General features: G+C 35.2%; 1 protein-coding gene across 3 annotated transcripts in view; it reads right to left on the bottom strand.

Moving 5' to 3' along the window:
- Positions 1-3,533: 3,533 nt before the first annotated feature.
- Positions 3,534-22,178, bottom strand: part of LOC122300118 (calcium-transporting ATPase 9, plasma membrane-type-like) — a 49,170-nt gene continuing 30,525 nt past the window's right edge. For all 3 annotated transcript variants that reach the window (XM_043110531.1, XM_043110532.1, XM_043110533.1), the window contains 11 exons: positions 21,640-21,699; positions 14,177-14,341; positions 13,854-13,970; positions 13,109-13,207; positions 10,911-11,048; positions 8,539-8,639; positions 7,293-7,338; positions 7,065-7,193; positions 4,613-4,720; positions 4,430-4,521; positions 3,534-3,919 (listed from right to left, as the gene is read on the bottom strand). In XM_043110531.1, the coding sequence (XP_042966465.1) occupies positions 3,814-3,919; positions 4,430-4,521; positions 4,613-4,720; positions 7,065-7,193; positions 7,293-7,338; positions 8,539-8,639; positions 10,911-11,048; positions 13,109-13,207; positions 13,854-13,970; positions 14,177-14,341; positions 21,640-21,699 (1,161 nt within the window). In that variant the 3' untranslated portion in view covers positions 3,534-3,813. The remainder of the gene's footprint in view (positions 3,920-4,429; positions 4,522-4,612; positions 4,721-7,064; positions 7,194-7,292; positions 7,339-8,538; positions 8,640-10,910; positions 11,049-13,108; positions 13,208-13,853; positions 13,971-14,176; positions 14,342-21,639; positions 21,700-22,178) is intronic.

Here is a 22,178-nt window from a genome sequence, read left to right as displayed (position 1 = left end):
CTCCTTATGATGATCCTATGGAGGCTCTTACAAGATTAAAGCAGATTAATATAGTGATTGCTTGTAAGGCTGCATCTAAAACATTTTCTAATAGAATTAGAGTCATTTTAGAAAAGAACAAACTTGGTTGTTTTTTAAGTGGTTTGCTGGATGAAATTAAGTTACTTGTTAGGATGTTGAATCCTACTAACCTAAATGACGCATTTGGATTAGCCAAGATTCAGGAGCAATATGTGTTGAGAGGAGGCCATTGACAAATTGGGTTCTTGACAACCATTAACAGGGATCAATGATGAATATGCACAAACCTAGTCAATATAGTTCCATTTTGGCAACTACCAAAACACAACCTATAGCATAGTTGCCATATCAAAAAGTCACTGATGATGCAAGAATCTAGAAAGAAAGGTCTTTGCTATTTTTGTGAAGAAAAATGGCATCAAAGTCATAAATGTATTAAGCCAAGATTATATTTGTTAGAAGGAATTGAGTTACTTGATCAAATTGTGACTGAGTCAAAGGTGGAAAGTCAGGAAGATGCAGCACTTGTGGAAGGGGCAATTGATGATTAAGTAGATATTGCTTCTATTTCACTTCATGCTAAGGTGTGTGCACCAAGCCCTAAAACTATGCATAGGGTGGGTCAATTGAAGAAGAAATGGGTAGTTATCTTAGTTGATACTAGAAGTATCCAAAATTTTGTGGATACTTTAGTAACTTCTAAGTGTAACTTATCTTTTTAGAAGTTACATGCAATCCATGTGAAGGTGGCTAATGGAGATGTGTGCAGTGAAGGCAAATGTGCTCAGTCGGTATCCATATTCAAGGCACAACATTTATTACTATTTTTTTTACCCTATCATTGGGAGGTTGTGATGTTATATTAGGGTGTAGTGGTTGTCGGTACTTTCATATGCCTAGTGGAAGATGTCAGTACTTTCATATGCCTAATGGAACATGAATCAGTAATGCATGCCATTTGGAGCTATCCTTCTGCACAAGATGTGTGGGCAGAAAAAGGAAGTCTTCTTCAAAAAAATTCCAATTGTAGAAAATGATTTTATGCAATTTTGGTGGTCTTTGAGCAAAAAATGTGATAGACAACAGTTAGAACTAGTAAGGTCGATCATGAAAGAAATCTGGTTCAGAAGGAATAAATTCCCTTTTGAACAGATTTTGCTAGTCCAAAGTTGGTGGTAGAAACTGCAGTGAACAAAGTGGAAGAATTTAAAGAGGCTCAGTTGCAAGAGAAAAGGACAGACATGCTTCAATCTGCAGAAGTAACAAAGCAGTGGATAGTTCCAGATAGAGGGAAGGTAAAGGTGAATTTTGATGCAACTGCGGATAAGGTAAATAAGAAGGTTGGCTTGGGGGTGATAATAAGAGATTGGAATGGGCAGGTTATGGCCTCAGCATGCTTTCAAAATCAAATGTTAATCACCCAACTACTGCTGAGTGTATGGCTTTGTGGAAGGTAGTCGAGTTTTGGAGATTAAAGTTCACTCACAGGGAAGGGAATGCGCACACCAGTTAACTAAATTTGCACTACAATAGCTGGGGGATCAATGTTGGATTGAAGAGGGTCCTAATGTCATTGATAGTCATGTTTTGAATGCCAGATTATGTAACTTATCTTGACTAATGGCAAATATAATGTTGGTTCCAAAAAAAAAAAAGGGAATTAAAAAAATTAAAAAAAAAAGCCTGTACCACCTTTTTTAATATATAATCTGTAAGTTTTTTAAAAAAAAATTAATTACCACTTAGCTTTCGTCCTCAAAATAATTCTATTTTGTTTTCCAAAATTTTTGTTTTAATTTGATTTTTTATTCCACGTTCTGTGTTTTTAAATAGTTGTTTGATTTATTTAATGTTATTTTCATAACCGTTTGATCAATAGAATTGATGTGTGAAATATGTGTCAAACTTCAAACTTCAATTGGATTTGACATGACGATTAGGGTTATTCAGGGGATAATCAAAGGACCATTACTGATCAAAATGTAAAAATCATAAATCAAATTGTTAATTGGTTGGATTTGACCGCTTGGGGTCTAATTGGCCTGGTTCAATTTGGTTTTGGATAAAATTTAGGATCGAATTAGTATACACCGATTTTATATTTTTCAAAACCGATTACGCACCGGTTACTCTCATAAACCAGTACTCTAGTTTTACCGGTTTCTAGTCTGGTTCGATCCGATTTTTCGATTTTAATGTACTATATTATAGTATATAATACTATAGTGATAATATATTTTAATATATTATAATATATATTATAATTGTATTATAAACTATAGTTATTATAATATATAATATAGTGATATGTATATTATAATATACATATCATAATAGTATAATTATTAATATGCACTATATAATATTAGTATAACTATTAATACAATAAACAAAATAATATAAAATTTTAAAATTTAATATTATATTAATTAGTAATTTATCATATAATACAAAACTATTTTATATATAATTATATATTATATATAATTAAAAAAATTAAAATATATATAAACCGGTTTGCTTCAGTTTTAGAAAAAAAAAATCGAAATTGGATTGATTTTGATCGATTTTCAGAAAAATAAAATTGATATCGGACTAAACCAAACTCAGGATAAGATCAATGCCATCGATTTGATTTGATCCGATCCGATCTGGTCTGGTTTACCAATTTATCAATTTTTTTTAACCCCTATTGATCACGATGCTTAATCATGCATTAACTTGAAAAACTCAAGTGCGCTCTCGACAAATCATGGATCGAGTGAAAACGAAGCCCAAACTTGCCATGCAAACTATTTCATGCCCCGTAGCTTCGGCCTCGAGTACTCCTACGAGCAGGTAATAATTTTCCAGAACTAAACTTTTATGAAAGAATTTGAGCCATTTCTCAAGAGAACTCGTTGGCTAATACACACCAATTGCTGCCACTTCCAGCGACAACTAATGCGTGAAGGCCACTTTCTGATGAGAAGTGATACCCTTACAACCCATTCACCATTTATTTACTACTCTTGATAATATAATATTTTTTTAATATTTATATCCATCAAATCAAAACAAAAGTCAAATTAAAATTTAAAAAATATATTATTTTAATCTAAAATTGTAAACAAATTGTTAAGTGGTTGGTAGTCTATTATTTTTCCTTTCTGATTACGTCTTTCACTGCCACCATTACCAATGCATTGGTTATGAGTAATACTATATTCAATAATGAAATATATAAATATCCTACAATCGCTTTAAAAAAAAAGTTGAATCCACTACTAAAAAAATTAATTTTATTTTCTTGTGGATCCTATTTTTACTGTTTTTTTTTTGAAAGAGATTCTATGGCACTTGTATGCTCAATAACTGCAAGTATCCTTACTCAATTTTTTATTAGACACTTTTCATAAGTTCAAAAAAAATAAAATAAAATAAAATTTCCTGAAATCCGAAATTCCATATCTATTCAAATTGGTAAAAATAAATAAATAAATAAAGTTTCAAGGTAATTTAAAGCTCATATCTTGGCAATGGAAAACATTACTGTTAAACATATACTTTATCATATGAAGAAACTCAGTACGCTTACGTACATTTTTCATACCCAAAAAATGGTACGATTGTCACAAATGGATTGTTTATTGCATATGCAGTTTCTTTACAAAAAGAAGACACAAGCTGCATGGTCAGTATTAATAATTGACATATTCCAGATATTGTAAACAAGTATATCATTATTTCTTACTTTGTTCAAGTGCTTAATGTGGCATTGCTTTTAACATCTCGCCATAATTATTTGTAACTCTAAGCATTACGACGGTTTCTGCATCGCTGGATTGGCAAGCGGAAGTACTTGGCGAAAGAAGTTCTGGGAACTGGGATGAGCTTCCCAACCATAGCCAGAGGCCAGCTGTCAGAATTACAAGGGAAAAAGTTCAGGACCATAGCAACTGGAGTAAAATAATTTTTAGTAGCTTGCATGCATGTTAACTTCGGATCTGAAGCTTACATACTTTATTTTGTTCACCTATAGTAACAAATGTAATATGAGAACTAGTTCAGAGGTCTAATTAGGAACTAGTTCGCAGTTATTTCCCATTTTCCCTTTTTTGCTGCAAGAAAGGATAGACTATACAGTTTAAAGATCCCTCTGGTTGGCAGTTCTAAGGAAAATATCACAAACCATGGAATAACATTGAATAATATTTCATTTTGGATAAAAAAAGGTTTCCTACAGTTTAGATTAATTAAATGGTGTGGGACCTAAGTGGTGTTGAATGTAAACGTGATGCCACACAAATACACAATATAGGATGCATTGCAGAGGTTTCAGAAATTAGATGAAAACAAGACTCCAATTATTTTCATATCCAGACTTGAAGTATCTTATCAATAGCTACTGACAAATGACTGAACTAACCTGACAAGACCAATAACAATGGTTATAAGCCATTGCTTCCCATTGAGTTTTACTGTTGATGTAAATTTTCCAAGGAATTCAATGATGATTATCTACAAAATTGTTAAACAAGCATTATTAATAGCAAGTGATTGCACATGTGAAATACTGAGAGTTTGTTAAAACATTATAGTGGCTGGTTACCTGAAGTACTAAAGTCATTCCAACTATAACCATGAAGAGGTGGTTTCTGGTGACTCCACTAAAGACGTTTATTTCATCTGGTTTCCGAGCATTGAACTCGTTGAATATCTGTATTTGAAACATTTGAAAACTAAATGTTGCAATTTATATAGATAAGGAAAGTAAAAGTAAGTTAAAAGTACACAATTACGTAAAAGGTCAGTTTTTCTTATTTCATTGAAATCCATCTATGATATCCGATTAATTTAAAACCTTTTCAAATTGGATTTAATTGGTTCAAAATGTTGAATTTGAACCCAAGACTGAATTCACAAAGCACTCTTGTCAATGCTTAGCTAACTACTTATTTGACTAGACTGGCCCAAACATTAGTTTCTACTTTTCGACCCTGATATTCTAAGGTTTAGATTAGTTTCATAAGGTTCTAAAACACAAAGATCACAGTTATTCAATTAAAATATAATTTCGACAAGATTTCAGAAGTCAATTTGTGTTCAAACCCTAGTTTCCGACTCGTCTTTGGTGATTTAGGTGAGTTTTCTTTAAGTTGTCTTACGTTTTTCCTTCAAGATTCACATGTAGTTCTTGAATGACCATCCCAATGGATTCTTTTATCTTCATGAATGGCTTTGACAACACCAGTGCAAGAATCGATCTTTCACAAAAACTAGTGTGATTCTGTCATGACAACCATTTTGGCTACTCATGGTTCTTTCATAGTGTTTTTTTTTTAATCAGAATTCCTTTCCTCTCCAGTTTGTTGTTTGATTGTGTTGATGTTAAGTCAAGACTTTAGTATAAAATAAAAATGGAGAAAGATGCATTAAGTGTGTTGTTCTGCTGTCTATACAATCTGCCACCAATAAGTTCTGTAAACAACATGATTATGGCAATGTTGCTTGTTTTTATGATGTATGATTTTTAAACATAGTTTTGAAGTGGCACGTTAGAAATTGAAAGAGAGCTAGAATTGGTGAAAACAAAGTTTTACAAGCCATGTTGTCACTTAATGTTAGAAACTCGTATCATCAACAATTTGAGCTGAATAGTGAATACTTGATTAATTTATATGTCTTGAACAAGAGCTCAAATCAAACAAAGTAAAACAAAGCGAGCTCGAGCTCGGCTTGAAATTGAATTCAGTTTTTTAGGAAGATAAGATGATTTTATGTCGATGACATTGTGAATATAGTGAGTGGCGGGGTTATCAGGCTGAAACAATTTTTTACAGCAGTGGTTTTCACACCAAAGATTTGGGTAAACTTGCATACTTCCTTGGAATTGAGGTTGCAAGGGCAAAGATAGGCATCAACTATCTTAGAGGAAGTATGTACATGCTCAAGGAAGCTGGAATCTTGGATAGATGGAGGAGACTTGTTCTTGGATCATAGCAGAAACAATCAACTAGTTGGGAAACTCAATTATCTCACAATCACAATATCAGATATCTCATATGCAGTTAGTGTGGTGAGTCAGTTCTAAGACTTTCTGAGATTCACATTGGGACATTGCCATCCCTATTATTCGAGATACCAGAAGAATGCCCAGGGTGAGGTATACTGTTTAGGAAAATTGGTCAATCTCAGGGTAGAAGACTTCACGGTCGCATGAATCTAGAGTTGAGTCTTTACTAAGTAGATGTACTGAGTGTTTGTAGCAAAGTAGAAACTTCATATTTAATATGCTATTTTCATATCAAAGACTGAGTTTAATGTTTAAGTTTCTTTGAGAGGGTGTAACCTCTTAGAGGTTTTCATGACATGGTATGTTGTTTAGTCTATTAATAAAGTTTGCTTTGATTTTAAGTTTTGGTAGAATAAATATTTTTCTCACAATCACATATAAATTGCTTATGCATTCACCGTCTGAATCTCCTATAGAAGCAAGTTGATCGTCATAATCTAAAATCCGTCCCTAGCAACGGTTTGTTGTTTTCTGAACATGATCCCTTCTGAATACAAAGTAACAGAAATGCATATTAGGTTGGATCAGCTGATTGCAAGTCTAGTGGTCTACTTCAGGATATTGCACTTTTGTGGGAGACAATTGTGACTTGACAATGCTAAAAAACAAGATGGTCACTAGGCCAAGTTGCAAAATCATTGTTCAAAGCCATGGCACATGTAGTTTGTTATTATAGTTGAACATACTGTTGAAGGAAGAAGGGTATGACTCTAATGATACCGTAAGATGGTACTATGAAAATAAGGCGGCAATTAACATTGCACACAACTGGCCCGATAACATGATTGCAAGCGAAATATCTTTGTCACAACTTAGAATATACTTTGTAAAAGGAAGAATCTATTAGCACCTTTCACACGACTTTATTGTACCTATCTTAGGCTAGTATAAATAACTGGTTATTGGAATGAGAACCCAATTATGGTTCTTTTCCTCAGACAGTCACACTCTCAATATCCCCCCATGGGCGCGGGAATGAATTACTTACTTGGCAAAGGACAAATGCATTGAATATCACAGTGTTCTTCACTTGAGTTGGATTTTCTACATTGTCAAGATGAAGAATACTCGTGCCACAGAAGTTGAGAACAAGGAGAATGCTAACTTGATACACGGCCTGCAATGTCAAGTATATAAGTAGAACAGAACAGAAATTTATTACACATTTTATGTGGTGCTATCTTCCAATAAAATAAAGCTCATTGAGAACAGATACCTGAATGATTAGGTTCCTCCACATGACATTAGTTATAAGAGGTTCCCTGGGAAAATAGACACGAGATATCTCATCACTCCAAATCATATGACTTAAATAGTGGGTCAAGTAGACAATATGATCATACAAATATAGAAAAAGCATTCAAATATCTACATGAGGCTTCTCCAGTTTTAATTTACTAAAGAGATCCTAAACCCCATAGTTCTAAAACAAGCACGAATTAAGGGAGGGTAAAGAGAGGAAAAGAAATTAAAACAGAATGGGCTATGATTCTACACCTCCTTTCCATCCTCTCCTAACAGAAAAAGCACTCAGCTTAATAATGCACTAGTCCGAGAATGATGAAAATTCATAATTATTCATAATGGTTCAGAAAGCCAAGCCAAATCAGTAGACCTGCAGATTGTGGAATCAAACATTTGGAAATCAATTTAACCATAACATGGATCCTGCTTCCTCAAGAAACCATTGTGATAATGAACAGTATGTAAAAAGCCATTTGTCTTGAAATATTTATAAGGGTAATCACCCTGAGTATTTAACAAGTACAGGCAAAACCTACATTAAGGGCATGTTTGGGCATTATGAGAATTCTCAAAATTCTCAAAACTTATCATAATTTCATTTCCAAACGTCACTCAAACACAAAAAATTTTCAACTTTTTCATCTAAACATTATCTAATCATAATTCAAAACAAAAATCAAAACAACTTTTACAAACTTTAAAACAAAAATAATACTATAAAATAATATTCAAACAATGTTTTAACTTTATAATATTTTTGTTCAACTTTTTCTCTCGTCTTTCCCAAAAACCCATAAAATATCTTCACTCAAACCATTTTACTACTATTCACAAAATTTTGAGATACTCCAAGTGTCCAAACTGTTAATGGACAGCAACGCTGTCCATTATTGTTCATTATTCTTTCCTTATACAACTCTTTCCTTATTTCTCTTGTTACCATTTGACAGATTATAGCTTCCATGTATAGGGCTAGAATTAGGCATATACTTATTTGTTTCCATGTATAGAATTTTTTGTAAAGATTATATAACATACAGAACTCTCAAGGCCAAAGCATTCGGCCCTAAACTGACAACAATATGAACTAAAATTTATAAAACAGATATCATGGCCATAACATTAAAAATATCATGAAACCAAACTACATAGAACTTGAAAAGCACTGAATCTATAACTATATAACTACATAATCAGTAAAGAACATTAGCACAAACCTTCGGCCAACTGGTGATCTATGCATAAGGTGGTCGGTTGGTAGTTCTGTAGCCAAAGCAAGTGCTCCAAGAGTATCCATTATTAGATTAACCCATAGAAGCTGTAGCAAAGAGACACATGGAAATTTCATTCTTGGTAACTTGAAGGGACAATTGAGCGATGACATAAAAATTGGCCAACTGCAAGCAATCCAACTTCATGGTGGCATAGACAACCAATAAAACCCAGAGTACTAAATTATGGTGAAAGATTATGTGCCAGATGTTGTGTACTTGAAAACTTCCCCAGTGAAAAATGAACAAATAAAAGCATTTATAGCTCATTGTGATATCGAAAGATCAGGAAATAGATATATACATACATATATATACATATATCTATATATATAGAAGATAAACTTAAATTTCAATTGTTCCATCTTTGCCAGCTCTTTGTGTATTCCAAATTTTTTATGCACTGAGATCATGTAATCATCTTAAGATTGACAAAACACATTGATGTGAAGGAACTAATAGAGTGTGGGGCCCAACAATCTATTCTAGGAATAAAACAATGGTATGAAAAAAAGAAGGTTTTGTCAGTATATTCATCAGAAACTGAAATTTTCCGAGAATGCTCGTGCCAAAAGTACTGATAAATGCATATATTTTGGACCTCTGTTTTGAAGCTGTTACAGGACTTAGAATTAACCTATCTAAGTCTGAAATTGTTCCAGTGGGTATGGTCAGGAATATTTTTGATTTGGCTAATATCTTGGGATGTAAGGTTGCCTCTTTACCTTTGAAATATCTTGGATTACCTTTGGGTGCTCCTCATAAATCACTTTCCATATGGGACGGGGTCATTGAGAAAATTGGGAGGCGGCTATCGGGTTGGAAGAAACTCTATATATCAAAAAGGGGAAGAGTTACATTGATTAAGAGTACTTGGTCTAATCTCCCCATATGTGATATATTTCCTTTCTCCTTTTCCTTTACCCGCAGGGGCTGCAAAAAAAAAAAAAAAAATAGAGAGGATTTTTCAAAATTGCTTGTGGGATGGTTATGGGGAGGAAAGAAAATTTAATTTGGAGAATTGGAATAAGGTTTGTCAACCAGTTTCATGTAGAGGTTTGGGTGGGAGAAATTTAAAACCTTTCAATAAAGCTCTACTCGGGAAATGGCTTTGGAAGTACCATTTTGAGAGTAATTCATTATGGAGACAAATTGTGGATATTAAATATGGGAGGATGTGGGGGAGCTGGTGCACAAATCAAGTTAAGGGGGTGTATGGGGTGGGCTTGTGGAAGTCCATCCGGTTAGTATGGGGGGATTTTATTAAAAACATAAAATTTAAAATGGGGGATGGGGCAAATATTTATTTTTGGCATGATGCTTGGTGTGGGGATTCAGCTCTTAAGTACATTTATCCTAATTTATTTAGGATTGCTAGAGATAAAGGGGTTGCAGTGGCTGAGTCTCATAAGATTTCTAATAATATGCTTAAGTGGAATGTGGATTTCAACAGAGATGTGAAGGTGAGGTATCTGATTTTTTGGGAAGATTATATGATATGAAAATTGATCAGAATAGAGAGGGACAGCCTGCTGTGGTTGCAAACAAATAACTCCAGATTCACTGTAAAATCTTTTTATAAGGCATTAATTAGTCAGGGAGTTAAAGACTATCCCTGGAAATGTATTTGGAGGGCAAAGGTGCCTGCCAAGGTTGCATTTCTTCGTTTGGTGTCTCTTGCGATTAATCACAGATAATTTGAGGAAGAGAGGTTTATTTGTGGTTGACTGGTGTTTTATGTGTAAGGATGGTGATTCTGTTAACCATCTTTTTCTTCACTGCGAGGTGGCGACAATATTGTGGAATTAGATTTAGCAAGGGTAGGCATTGCTTGGGTGACGCCTATGCATGTGGTGGATTTTTTGACTTGCTGGCAAGGTTCAGAGGGATGTAGAGGCAGTACAGCAGTGTGGAGGATGATTCCATTATGTTTGTTTTGGTGCTTATGGCTAGAAAGAAATGGAAGGTGTTTTGAAGATTGTGAATGTTCTATAGGGGAGTTTAGGGATTTTTTCTTTAGCACTTTAAGTTTTTGGGTGAAGAATCTTGCAAGGGATGGGAACATTTGTAATGTTTTATTTTAGTTCTGTTTTGCTTTACCATGTATTTAGGTGTACTCAGTTGTATACATCCTGTGTACTTGGCTATGCCTATTTACTTGGAATAAAGTTTTTTATTATCTATCTAAAAAAAAAAAGATTCTTCGTCCGGTCCACATGTCATATTTGAGAATGCTCAAAGCAAGCTCATAACCAATTATTACAGTACCCACTATCTGAGGGTTAGAGAGGGAGGGAGAGAGAGAGAGAGAGAAGAACCTGCACTGCATTTAAAGGAACATCACCAGAGGATACTGCCGCCACAACATTAATCGCAAGAGCTGCGATGTTAACGGTGAGCTGGAATTGAATAAATTTCTGAATATTTGCATATACAGAACGTCCCCAGCGGACAACCTAGCCAGAGTAAATAAAGAAAATCCATACACATTACAAATACGAGAGATTGGGGATTGCTATAACTTTTCTACCATATTCAATCACATAAAGGAGAGGAAAAATTATAAAGAAAATATGTGCAACATAACTTATTATTAGTCACCAAAAATCTACAAGGTATTTGCACTGGACTCATTGGATCATATATAACATCACATGACTTACCTGAGACCATAGTGATAAACCCCATGTGAAAGAGGCAGCTACTTATTCCTTGATGGGATAATAAATAATCAGTAAACTCAACAGAGTCCCCATCCAGAAGCTTAGGCTGTTAAATTGTAGCACAACCAGTCCCTCTCCCCAACAAGAATTATAAAAAGGTTGACAGTAAATTTTGAAACCATCTTAACATGGATCCCTTACACAAATGAACTGATAGGAGAATTTCAAAATAGCAATTACTTCCAAGCTGATTGAACCAACAACAGATTAACAAGTCTGGTTATAACACGCCCAATCTAAGCATGTTTTAACATTATAAATGCATTCACACCACAAAAATAAAGGTTATGGTTTAGATGCCTGTTAAGAAACATTTGGATTATGAATGATTTTCAAGAAAGGGGAGAGTACTGGAATAGGAAACTAAGTGCAGGGTAGGGCTTTATATTATACATCAATTCCAAAAAAAGGTTGTTTTACGAATCAAGCAAGAAAAGAATTGAATTTGTAACTAATTAAAGTTTTAGGTCAACCCTAGAACATTTAATTGTAAAGATGATTTTTGCATGGATTTTAAATAAACATCAAATGATTTATATAGAAACTTGAAATTTTTAATGTGAGAGTATTTTCGAAGGGACAACAAATTGAAAAACCCATTGACCATGTACTGGTTACCTAGCAGGCCATGCATGGAGTGGGCAAGTTATTCCTACTTAAGCTAGGAAGTCCTAACCCTAACCTATTCTCCTATAAATAAGACCTTCAGCCTCCAATTTTATCACACGCCATCCCACCATATTGAGAGAAAAAGAGGCAGAAAATATCTTCAAGAGATCCAACCCGAGCCATCCCCCTCAAGCCAAACCTACCAAACCTAAATTCTCTTTTCTATTTCCTGATTCATGGAGCACAAAATTTTGAGAGAGGATTCTTCAACATATCATTAAGTTTTGAGCCTTTTGGTACCATATGTAAGGGAAGCAAATTAGACCACATCTAGAAGCCAACATCAAGAGGGATAGGAGGAGAAAGTGGGAGTTTTGAGTTATTCAGCCAGTGATCCTTCGGTAAGTGAAACCCGTTTTCAGGCTCCCGATAATTCAAAGTTAAAAATTTATTGTAGGGGTTTTAATGCTGGATGGAGAGAAACAACTTGCAGAAGAGGATTTTCATGTATGGGTGAATAGAAGGCAAGACATCATTCTCCAAGAAATATCATACAACGGTTTTCATTGCCCCATAACCAGAAACTATTATCCAAAAAAACTGTAATCTGGTGTGCCCTTACACTAGTTTACGTTTTCCACATTTTTTATCAAGCCACTTAAGAATTAAAACACACATGCATGAATCTGTCTTTCGAAACTGTATATATGTTCCGATATCCATCCAACATTGATATCGAGACCCTCTTGAGGTAGAGAAATGCTTAGTCTACAAAGAAATCCCACAAAATTAAACTTACAAAATGATGTGGCTAAATGTGGTGCACTAGATTGTAGAGCTCCTTTTATTGACCTAACGTCTCACATTGAATCACATCCATTTGTAAGTTTGCTTTTGTAAGATACCTTTGTAGATCTGCACTTCTCTTTAGGTTATCCCTGCTTCCTACATGTAAATCCTCTCAAAACTATCCCGTGTACTAATTCATATCAATTTAATATCCAAAAATGAACATGCATCTACAGCAACACCAAATTCATTGAATAGATAATTGAAGAATTGAGAATGGTTAAGTATATTATTGCTAAAAGGAGAAACGGTATTCAATGTAAAGATGGTAAAGATGATTTAACCACTATCTAATAATACCTGTATAAAGTACAAATGATAAGATGCCCACTGACCTTTACAACAGAAGCAAAATTATCATCCAAGATAATAATATCTGAACTTTCCTTTGCTACTTCAGTTCCTTGAATGCCCATAGAAAGACCAATATCTGCCTATAGTCCAAATGGTATAAATGTGATCAACTATGATGAGGAAGTCATTCTTGTGATAATGGAAAGTGTAGTAAATAAAAATTTTCGAACTACAACAGGAACAGCAAGAAATTGCTTACACAATGGCAAAATGCACATGAACACAAGCCCAATACGTTCAGAATCTTGGACATTTTTGTCAAAGTCTTACTTCAAATATATCCGAATCTATGCTTTACGCACACTTATGGTTACACTTTTGAATTGTAAAAATCTCAAGTTGAATAAACATCTATGATTTCTGATGCAACTAGACGTGTTCTTATGGCTAGGAATATTAATTGGTATAAGATACATGCTGGGCTTCTCCCATTCACACAAACAATATGCACTTGTAGCATTAAATGCGGGATTAATACACAGATAGGATACTGATTGTGTTTACAAATCAGACACTGGGCATGTATATCTTCATATCCATGTAATGAGAAATTTCCTAGTGAGATATATCTCAATCCAAACAACTTTGAATTTACATTCTGACAGCATGTATATCTTCATAACTTGCCGTTATTTATGAGCCACTTTCGCATGCCTTTAAGGTTAAAAAAAAAGGACATAAAAATTCAAAGCTACTTAAATGAATATCTTGATAAAGAAGCCAAACCTCATGAAGTGCAGGAGCATCATTGGTGCCATCTCCTGTTACACCAACAACTTCTCCCCCCTTACGAAGTGCTTGCACAAGCAAGAGCTTGTCATTAGGAGAAGACCTACCCATCACCTATACATCAGCCACAAATGATCTATTACAACATAGTATATTCCACGAAACTAAGTAATTAAGGAATATTTCTAGTTTGCAATCAAGAGCGCGCGACCGTTTCTTTTTTTTTTTTTTTTTTTTTTTTTTAAGGGGGCGGGGGTTAATTTATACTTAATGAACATCCTGCAAATTAATATAGAAAAACCATTCTACTTGAACCATACCGCAATTTTCTTGGCAAGTTCTTCTCTTTCTTTCTCAGATAATGCACGGAATTTTCTTCCCTCAATAATGTTAGGCTCAGTAGCTTCCTCACTTGAAGCAAGTATCCCACACTCCAAAGCTATTGCTTTCGCTGTTTGAAGATTGTCTCCTGTGACCATTCTCACCTATAAATTACAAATATGGTTCCCACAGGTAATTTTGGGATTTTTTTTTCATTATAAGTTATCTAAAGAAATACACAAACAAATAATCATAAAACAACATTCATAGACAATTGGTTTGATTTTAGATTAATTCCAAGTTGGATACGCATCGGACACATTTTTGTTTCTAATCAACAGCTTTGCATCAACTTATGCCTTTCAATCAACATTCTTATGGGAAAATATGGATGAGATGCTTCTTCTTTTTCAGTCATGTAAGCTGTCCTTTAAAAGGCTATAACTTCCTCAGTCGATGCAGTGCGATTTTCTTAGAGAGGAAGGATTGAGTTTTTATTTTTCCCTTTTTTAAAAATTAATAAAATTTTTTTATTAAAAAACATAAAAGAAATAGCCCAAGTACACAAGAACTATACAAGAGGAACAACTAATTAGAAATAGAAAAAGATACAAGAAAACGATAACTAAGGTCATTAAAATTTATAGCAATTGCCCAAAGAAACAAAGCATTGAAGGGGAAAGTTTTAAATTCTTATGTTGTCTGATCTCGATCCTCAAATATTCTATCATTCGTTCCCACTAAACACACCACACTAGGTAGATAGAACCATCTTCCACACTTTTACAATTTGTAAGCTGCCGTATAAACTTCTCCAACTTGAAAAGAGGTCTACAATCCTTTGACATAACCCAAGCCAGCCCAACTCTACACCAAAAATTCAATCCCACAAGGCTCTAACTATCTCCTAATAAAGTAAACAATAGTGTACAAAATTCCAATCTTTTTGCACATACAACACCAATGTATGACAATGATGCGATTTTATCTTAAATTATCCATGATGAGGATCTTGCCCAAGGAGGCCATCCAAGCGGGGAAAAAAAAAAAAAAAAATCCCACTGTGGGCACCTTAGTTTGTCAAATTATAACACCCTAATGGAAGACCCAAATCATATGGCCTATACTCCAAAAAGACTAGTCAATATTGAAACCTTATAAAGAGCAATAACTTCTCCTTCCTAAGCAATGTGAAATGCCATACACCACCTACCCTTATCTTTATCATATGGGGGGTATCACAATCTCCCCCCCTTAAATTCCCAATGTCCTCGTCGAGCCTGTCCTTCGTGCACTATTACCGCATATAATAAATGCTAATTCTTACCATGTATATTTATCTGTTGTACCATTTCAGGAGTGAGGGTGTTTGGTTTTGCTATGGCTGGAAAAGCAGGAGTAGGAACAACCTGCGAGGCAGCAGGCAAAGCAGCAGAACTGGAGGCACTAACCGAGGCATTATAAGTAGTTCCCTACTTACTTTTAGGTCGAATGGGACAAGCAGAGATGATATGGCCTTGCTTCTTGTAATGGTTACATAACTTCTGAGAACAATCACGAGCAATATGACCAAAGGCTTTACAACTAAAGCACTGGACAACACGCATGTCTCTACCCTTATTCCTCCCTTGGGTTGCATAGGCCACAGTAACAGGTGCACTAACATTAGCCCGATGTTCCATGGAAGCTTGAGTTACTAGACGATGCTACTCTCGAAAACTTTCACTCAAACAAGCATCTAGAGATGGGACGGGATCATGATTCATCAGATTAGAACGTGCAATGTCAAAATCAGATGCAGTTTCATCAAAAATTGATCTCGCTTGCTGGTTGCATGCATTGCTTGGACAACAGAGAGAGCCGCAACTAGAACATTAGCTTAAACAATGTCTGAATAGTTGGCCCAAAGTTTTTCAAAATCAGAAAAATAGTCCTCAATTGAGAGACTCCCCTGTGTGAAATTAGCCATCTCATACTCCAATTGAAATCGCCTAGCCATGTTGTCTTGATTGTAAACCTTGTTGAGATAATTCCACATGCCAGCGGCAGTTTTCTAAGGCCTTAAATTGAGAAAAAGTTGAGGCTCAATAGAGCTAAGGATCCAAGTCATAACCCGAGCATCCTTGATTTGCCATTTGGACAAAGCCTCTACATCTCTAGGTGCGAGATCACTCCCATCAATATGACCCCACAATTCTTTCCTTTTGACAAATAATTGAAATTGAAACTCCCAAGCAAAATAATTTTTGCCAGTAAAACAAATATGGAATGAGTCCAACTTATCTGATGACATGATGAACCGAAAATAAAATATCCGACTAGAAGGTTGCGCACCAAAACAAAAAACGCCGAAAAATGAATCCAAACCAGGAACCAAAATAGAAAGTGCCAAAATCCAGAACAGACCCAAAGAACTCGCACAGATTGCACCGAAATCTAGAACAGAGGCAAAAAAACTTGCCCAGACAGTGTCAAAAGCCACAAAGAAACCAAAAACAAGCCCAAATGATGCCAGAATCCCCAAAGGAACACCCCTGAGAGAAAAAAATTAACAGGCAAGGAATTAGTAACCTGAGGCACACAAATACCCCTCAAAGGAGAAGGGTTAGCATTATGAGGCACAATGACTTGATAAAATGATCGAACAATGAACTTCCTTTTCTTGGAAGGGGTCCAAAAAAATCTAATCTGACCTCCAAGAAAAGTTCTAGAAGAATACAAGAGATTAAGAACTTCTTCTAAAGGCATCAACTTCCCAAGCATGAGCCGCTCTATAGAAGCCATCATTCCATTTAGGGGACAAATTGGAAAACTCCAATGGGTCAGTCGTTGAGGCTTCCTACACACCCACAGGGTTATATACCCTTGGGAAGGTTTCCTTGAGGGGACCCCCATCTTTACACCATAAATCATGCCAAAATCTAGTCCTGAACCCATCAACTACCTCAAGTCTAGAATGACTAGAAAAACCCTCACTCTTCTAATATATTTCTACAACCCCAAAACTTGCGGTCCATGCACCTCATTAGAACACCTCTCACGGCAAGCATATCCAAATTTAGAATCCACCGCAGCTTTCTACCAGGCCTCCCTTTCATGTTTGTAATGACAAAGCAAAGTGATAAGCTCAATTCCATAGTAAGTGACTTGATGTACAGGTTTCTGGATGTCAAAGGCTTCATATAAAATGCATCTTATCCTAGGAAAAAACATTGATTTTCCCTCCAACCTTTAAAAAGCCTGTCACTTTCAGTGATTTGAACCTTCTCGCTACAAAATGGTTCCATTAATGCAGAACACCATCAATCAACCAAGCATCAGAAACAGTATCAATGTTACAAGTCATTGATTAGTTTAAACTAGAGAAAAATCAAACAGATCTATTGATAAAAATAAACCCAAAATTTTGGCCACAGTCATGGGGACTACATTGACCTCTTGCTGTCTCAATCGTAACAGAGAACGGAGTGGACAGTTAAAAGTCTATGCTACAAATGATCGTCTCCTATTCTATCAAACATCTATCTACAATTCTTATATGTGAACAAGATGTAAAAAGAAAAAAAATCATAGAAAGAAGGCTATCAAGGCATTTTGTTTTGTTCCAGAAAAGTATTACAAGAGCATGGTAAGCCAATTTCTTTTCATTATGCTATGGAGGGCATGCCTCAATCACGTCATAGTATATATATGCATATATAATGCAATTCATTTCATTAAAAGCACAGAGGAACACAACCCTATTATACAAGATGTATGCAAGAGATAAAACCTTCAATGAGTAAAAGAAGAACATCCATAATTCAGAAAATATTATAAAACAGAGACATTATACATCCCTGCCCATGTATAAAGTGATTTGTCCACCAATTTCTTCAGCTCTTCCACTGACATCTCACGATCTTCAAAGCATTTACTTCGCTCTCCATGTTGTCCAATTAAACATAATATGGTCATCCCGCAAGCAGATAAAACTGAGCATTCTTCCAATTGACTCTTCAAAATCTAGTAGTTCTATGAACCTCTCAATGTTTGGGTGTGTTGAGCAGAATGTTGAAGGCGGCGGTGGATAGGGGTTTCATCTTGTGCTTCTCGGTGGGCAGTTCTTCATGGCAGTATTAATGTTTCCCATTTACTCTTTGCGGATAAAACTTTGATCCTCTGTGAGACAAATTTTGATAAGATTCATTCTTTATGGGCACTTTTGCCATGTTTTGAAGCTGTATCCTGTTTAAAGGTGAATTTGTCAAAGTCTGAAATGGTCCCTGTAGGTTTGGTCAATAATTTAGGGGATTTAGCTGATATTTTGGGTTGCAAGGCTTCTTCTTGATTACCCATCAAAACAAATTTGGGGTTGCAAGGTTTCTACTTTGCGTATGAAGTATCTTGATCTTCCTTTGGGGGCACCTTATAAATCCAAGGCAATTTGGGACAGGGTTATAGAGAAAATTGAATGTAGATTGGCTGGTTGGAAAAGGATCTATATGTCCAAAGGTGGTAGAATCACCTTAATCAAGAGTACCTTATCTAATATCCCAACCTATTTCCTATTTCTATTTCCTTTGCCTTATCTAATATCCCAACCTATTTCCTATTTCTATTTCCTTTGCCTGTAGGAGTGGCTAACACAATGGAAAGGATATTTCGTGCTTTCTTGTGGGGTGGATTGGAGGATGAGAAGAAATTCCACTTGCTCAAGTGGGACAAGACTTGTACTCCTTTATCTTTGGGAGGTTTAGGGATTAGAAAATTGAAAACTTTCAATAAGGCACTCTTAGGGAAATGGTTATGGCGGTACCACCATACCATCAAGAAGGGGATGCTCTTTGGAGGATTGTTATTGATGCCAAACATGGGAGTATTTGGGCAGGTTGGTGCTCAAACAAAGTAAGAGGGGCATATGGTGTGGGAGTGAGGAAATTCATTTGTAATGTATTGGGGGAGCTCTCAGAAATTTCAGATTTGAAGTGGGTAGGGGTAATTGGATCCCTTTTTTGCATGACTTATGGTGTGGGTATGAGGCCTTGAAAAATGCTTTCCCTTCTCTCTTTAGAATTGCTTTGGATAAAGGCACTTCCGTGGCTGATTATATGGACAACAGTGCTGGTTTTATTCAGTGGTTGGTAAGCTTTATTAGAGATGTCCAGCATTGGGAGGTGGGGGACATCACTGATTTTTATGGCTTGCTCCATGCTTCAAATATAAAATCTGGAGGGGAGGATAGATTACTCTAGAATCAGCTTGGTAATAAGAAATTCTTGGTTAGATCTTTGTACAAGGCCTCGGCGTCACATTTTTCTACTGATTTTTTCCTTGGAAAAATATTTGGAGATGCAAAGTGCCTCTCAAGGTGGCTTTCTTCAAGTAGTTGGTTTCTCATGGGAAAAATTTTACTATTGATAAGCTGAGAAAGCATGATATCATTGCAATGGATTGGTACTTCACATGCAAAAGGTGTGGAGAATCGGCAGATCACCTTCTTCTCCATTGTGATGCCTTGGGGGATGAGGATTTTGCTAAGCTTGGCAATGCTTGGGTGATGCCCAGTAGGGTGATGAATCTTTTGGCTTGTTGGAGAGGGATTCAAGGAACTAGGAACTCGTCAAATAGCAGTCATTTGGAAGATGGTACCTCTTTCTCTTCTGTGGTGTATTTGGAATAAGAGGAATGGGCGCTATTTCAACAATAAAGAACTCTCAGTGGAAGGGATTAGAGGCTTCTTTTTTCATACTTTGTTGCTTTGGGCTTCCGTTATTGTAATGGATGGGATTAATCTTAATGACTTTAGTGCTCTTTTCCAGCTTTAGCTTGTAATTAGGTGCTTTTCTCTTGTATACTTCCTGTGTACTTGGGTATGCCTAATTATATGGTTTAATAAATTTCTTACTTATCAAACAAAAAATCTGGTAGTTCTGTGAACCATCTAGGAATGACCAATTCTACCACAAAAATTCTTAAAATCATATTCACAATGGAGAAGAAAGTGATCTGCAGATTCTCTGCACCTCTGGCACATGCAACACCAATCTACAACTATGACATTTCTCTTTATTAGATTATCCGAGGTCAAAATCTTTGCAAAAGCTGCTGTCTAGCCCTACAATACTTGAACTGTATGTAACAGCGAGGCATGAACCTCATGTGTTATCCACAGGAGTGTAACCGGTCCGGTTCGGTTTTGTACAATTTTTGGAACTGAACTAGTTACACTAGTTTTGCATTTTCAAGAACCGATTCTGCACTGATTACCCTACTAAACTGGTACTTTCAATTTTACCGATTCCGATCTGGTTTGGTCCGGTTTTCTGGTTTTAGTATAACTATATTATTATAAGTTATAGTGATTTAATATAATATTAATATTACTATATAAAAGTGATTTAATATAGTACTAGTATTAATATTAAATCAAGTGATTTAATATGGTTTTAGTATTAATAAACATTAGTATACTAATGTATACCAATTAATTAAAGCAAAATGTAATTACTATACTAATATATACTAGAATTACTAATGTATTATCTATTTATCAAAAGGATTCAAAGGAATATGTTGAGAATTTATTAGGCCTAAAAATGTAATTGATATATATATTTTATATTAATAATATATGATCAAACAAATGTTCATGTTTAATATTATAATTTTATGTTATAAATTAGAGCATAAAATTATTTCATATATAATTATATATATAATATTTTATATGATATTAAAAATTATTCATATATATATAAACACGAATCGGTCCGGTCCCGAAGAACCAGAACTGGACCGATTCTATCCGATTTGTAGAATCATGGAATCAGTCCAAAACCAAACCAATGGGTTCGGGCTGGGCCGGTTTTCTAGTTTAAACTTTCATCCCTAATAAATATCAGCCATGATTATGACAACTAGTGTGCACTGCTCCTGTTACCAGTACTGCAATCATATCGAATTATCAAGGATTTTACTAGCATAAGACCGACAAATAGTTTGATGAGAAAGCAAAACATGTCTATTTCTGAATAAATTAAAATATTGGACGATTTAAAATGTAGAAGAAAAGAATTCATGGAACACCATATAGAGATAGACATACAGTTACCATTACCATCCTAGACATTGAAGTGGAGTGTACTGCTCGTATATGGCTTCAAGTAAAAAACCTAAGTTTGTGCAACACTCATGAAAAAAAATCTCATTACTCCCATCCCTTGACCGAGGATTGCAGAACAGGTGAATAACAGGTAGCAAAATAGAACATTGAATTTAGTCCTAGAAGGATATGAATCTGTCAACAATACCTGAAACTGGAGATGCACTAGATACTCTACAAGGGTACATGTCCATATGATAATGGTTTCAGTGAACAATACAAATCAAGACATCATGACTATAGATAGAAAAAATGTGAACCAATTATTCGAAAAGGAAAAAATGTGAACCAATTATTCAAAAAGATGCAAGAGACTACCTTTATACCAGCATCTGTACACACTTTGACTGCGTCTTTCACACCAGGGCGACAGGGATCCTACACACAATCCAAAGGACAAGTACGTCGTGAATTTGTAATATTTGATGAAATTAGAAGGCACCAAGGGAATAATATTAGCATCATATGCAGCAGAATTAATTGTTTGGACTTCGTTGAATGCTATGATCGACAGACACGACATCAACAGATGCATCAGCATTACTACATCACCAACATTAGACAGGATTGGTGACCACTACCAACAAAGAACAAAGAACATCATAGCCATCAAAAACTGTGAACCACAATCCCATTTTGAGTATCTTGGATAGCGCTCCTTTTTTTGATAGAAAATAAACGGAAGAGAGAGACTAAGTAAATTAAAAAAATGTCCTAACCTTGCCCTAATACCAAGTAGTTTTTTTGTTTTAGAGATGGGGTTTAGAGAAAAGAAGAATTGGAATAGAGGAAAATGGTGGGTTGGGGCAAAATCACACACTACCCTCTTATATCTAACAGTTGTACATTCATTGGAT

Source organism: Carya illinoinensis, chromosome 2 (genome assembly GCF_018687715.1).
Source record: "Carya illinoinensis cultivar Pawnee chromosome 2, C.illinoinensisPawnee_v1, whole genome shotgun sequence".
In the NCBI taxonomy this organism is placed as follows: Eukaryota; Viridiplantae; Streptophyta; class Magnoliopsida; order Fagales; family Juglandaceae; genus Carya; species Carya illinoinensis.
This window is presented reverse-complemented; position numbering and strand designations above follow the sequence as displayed.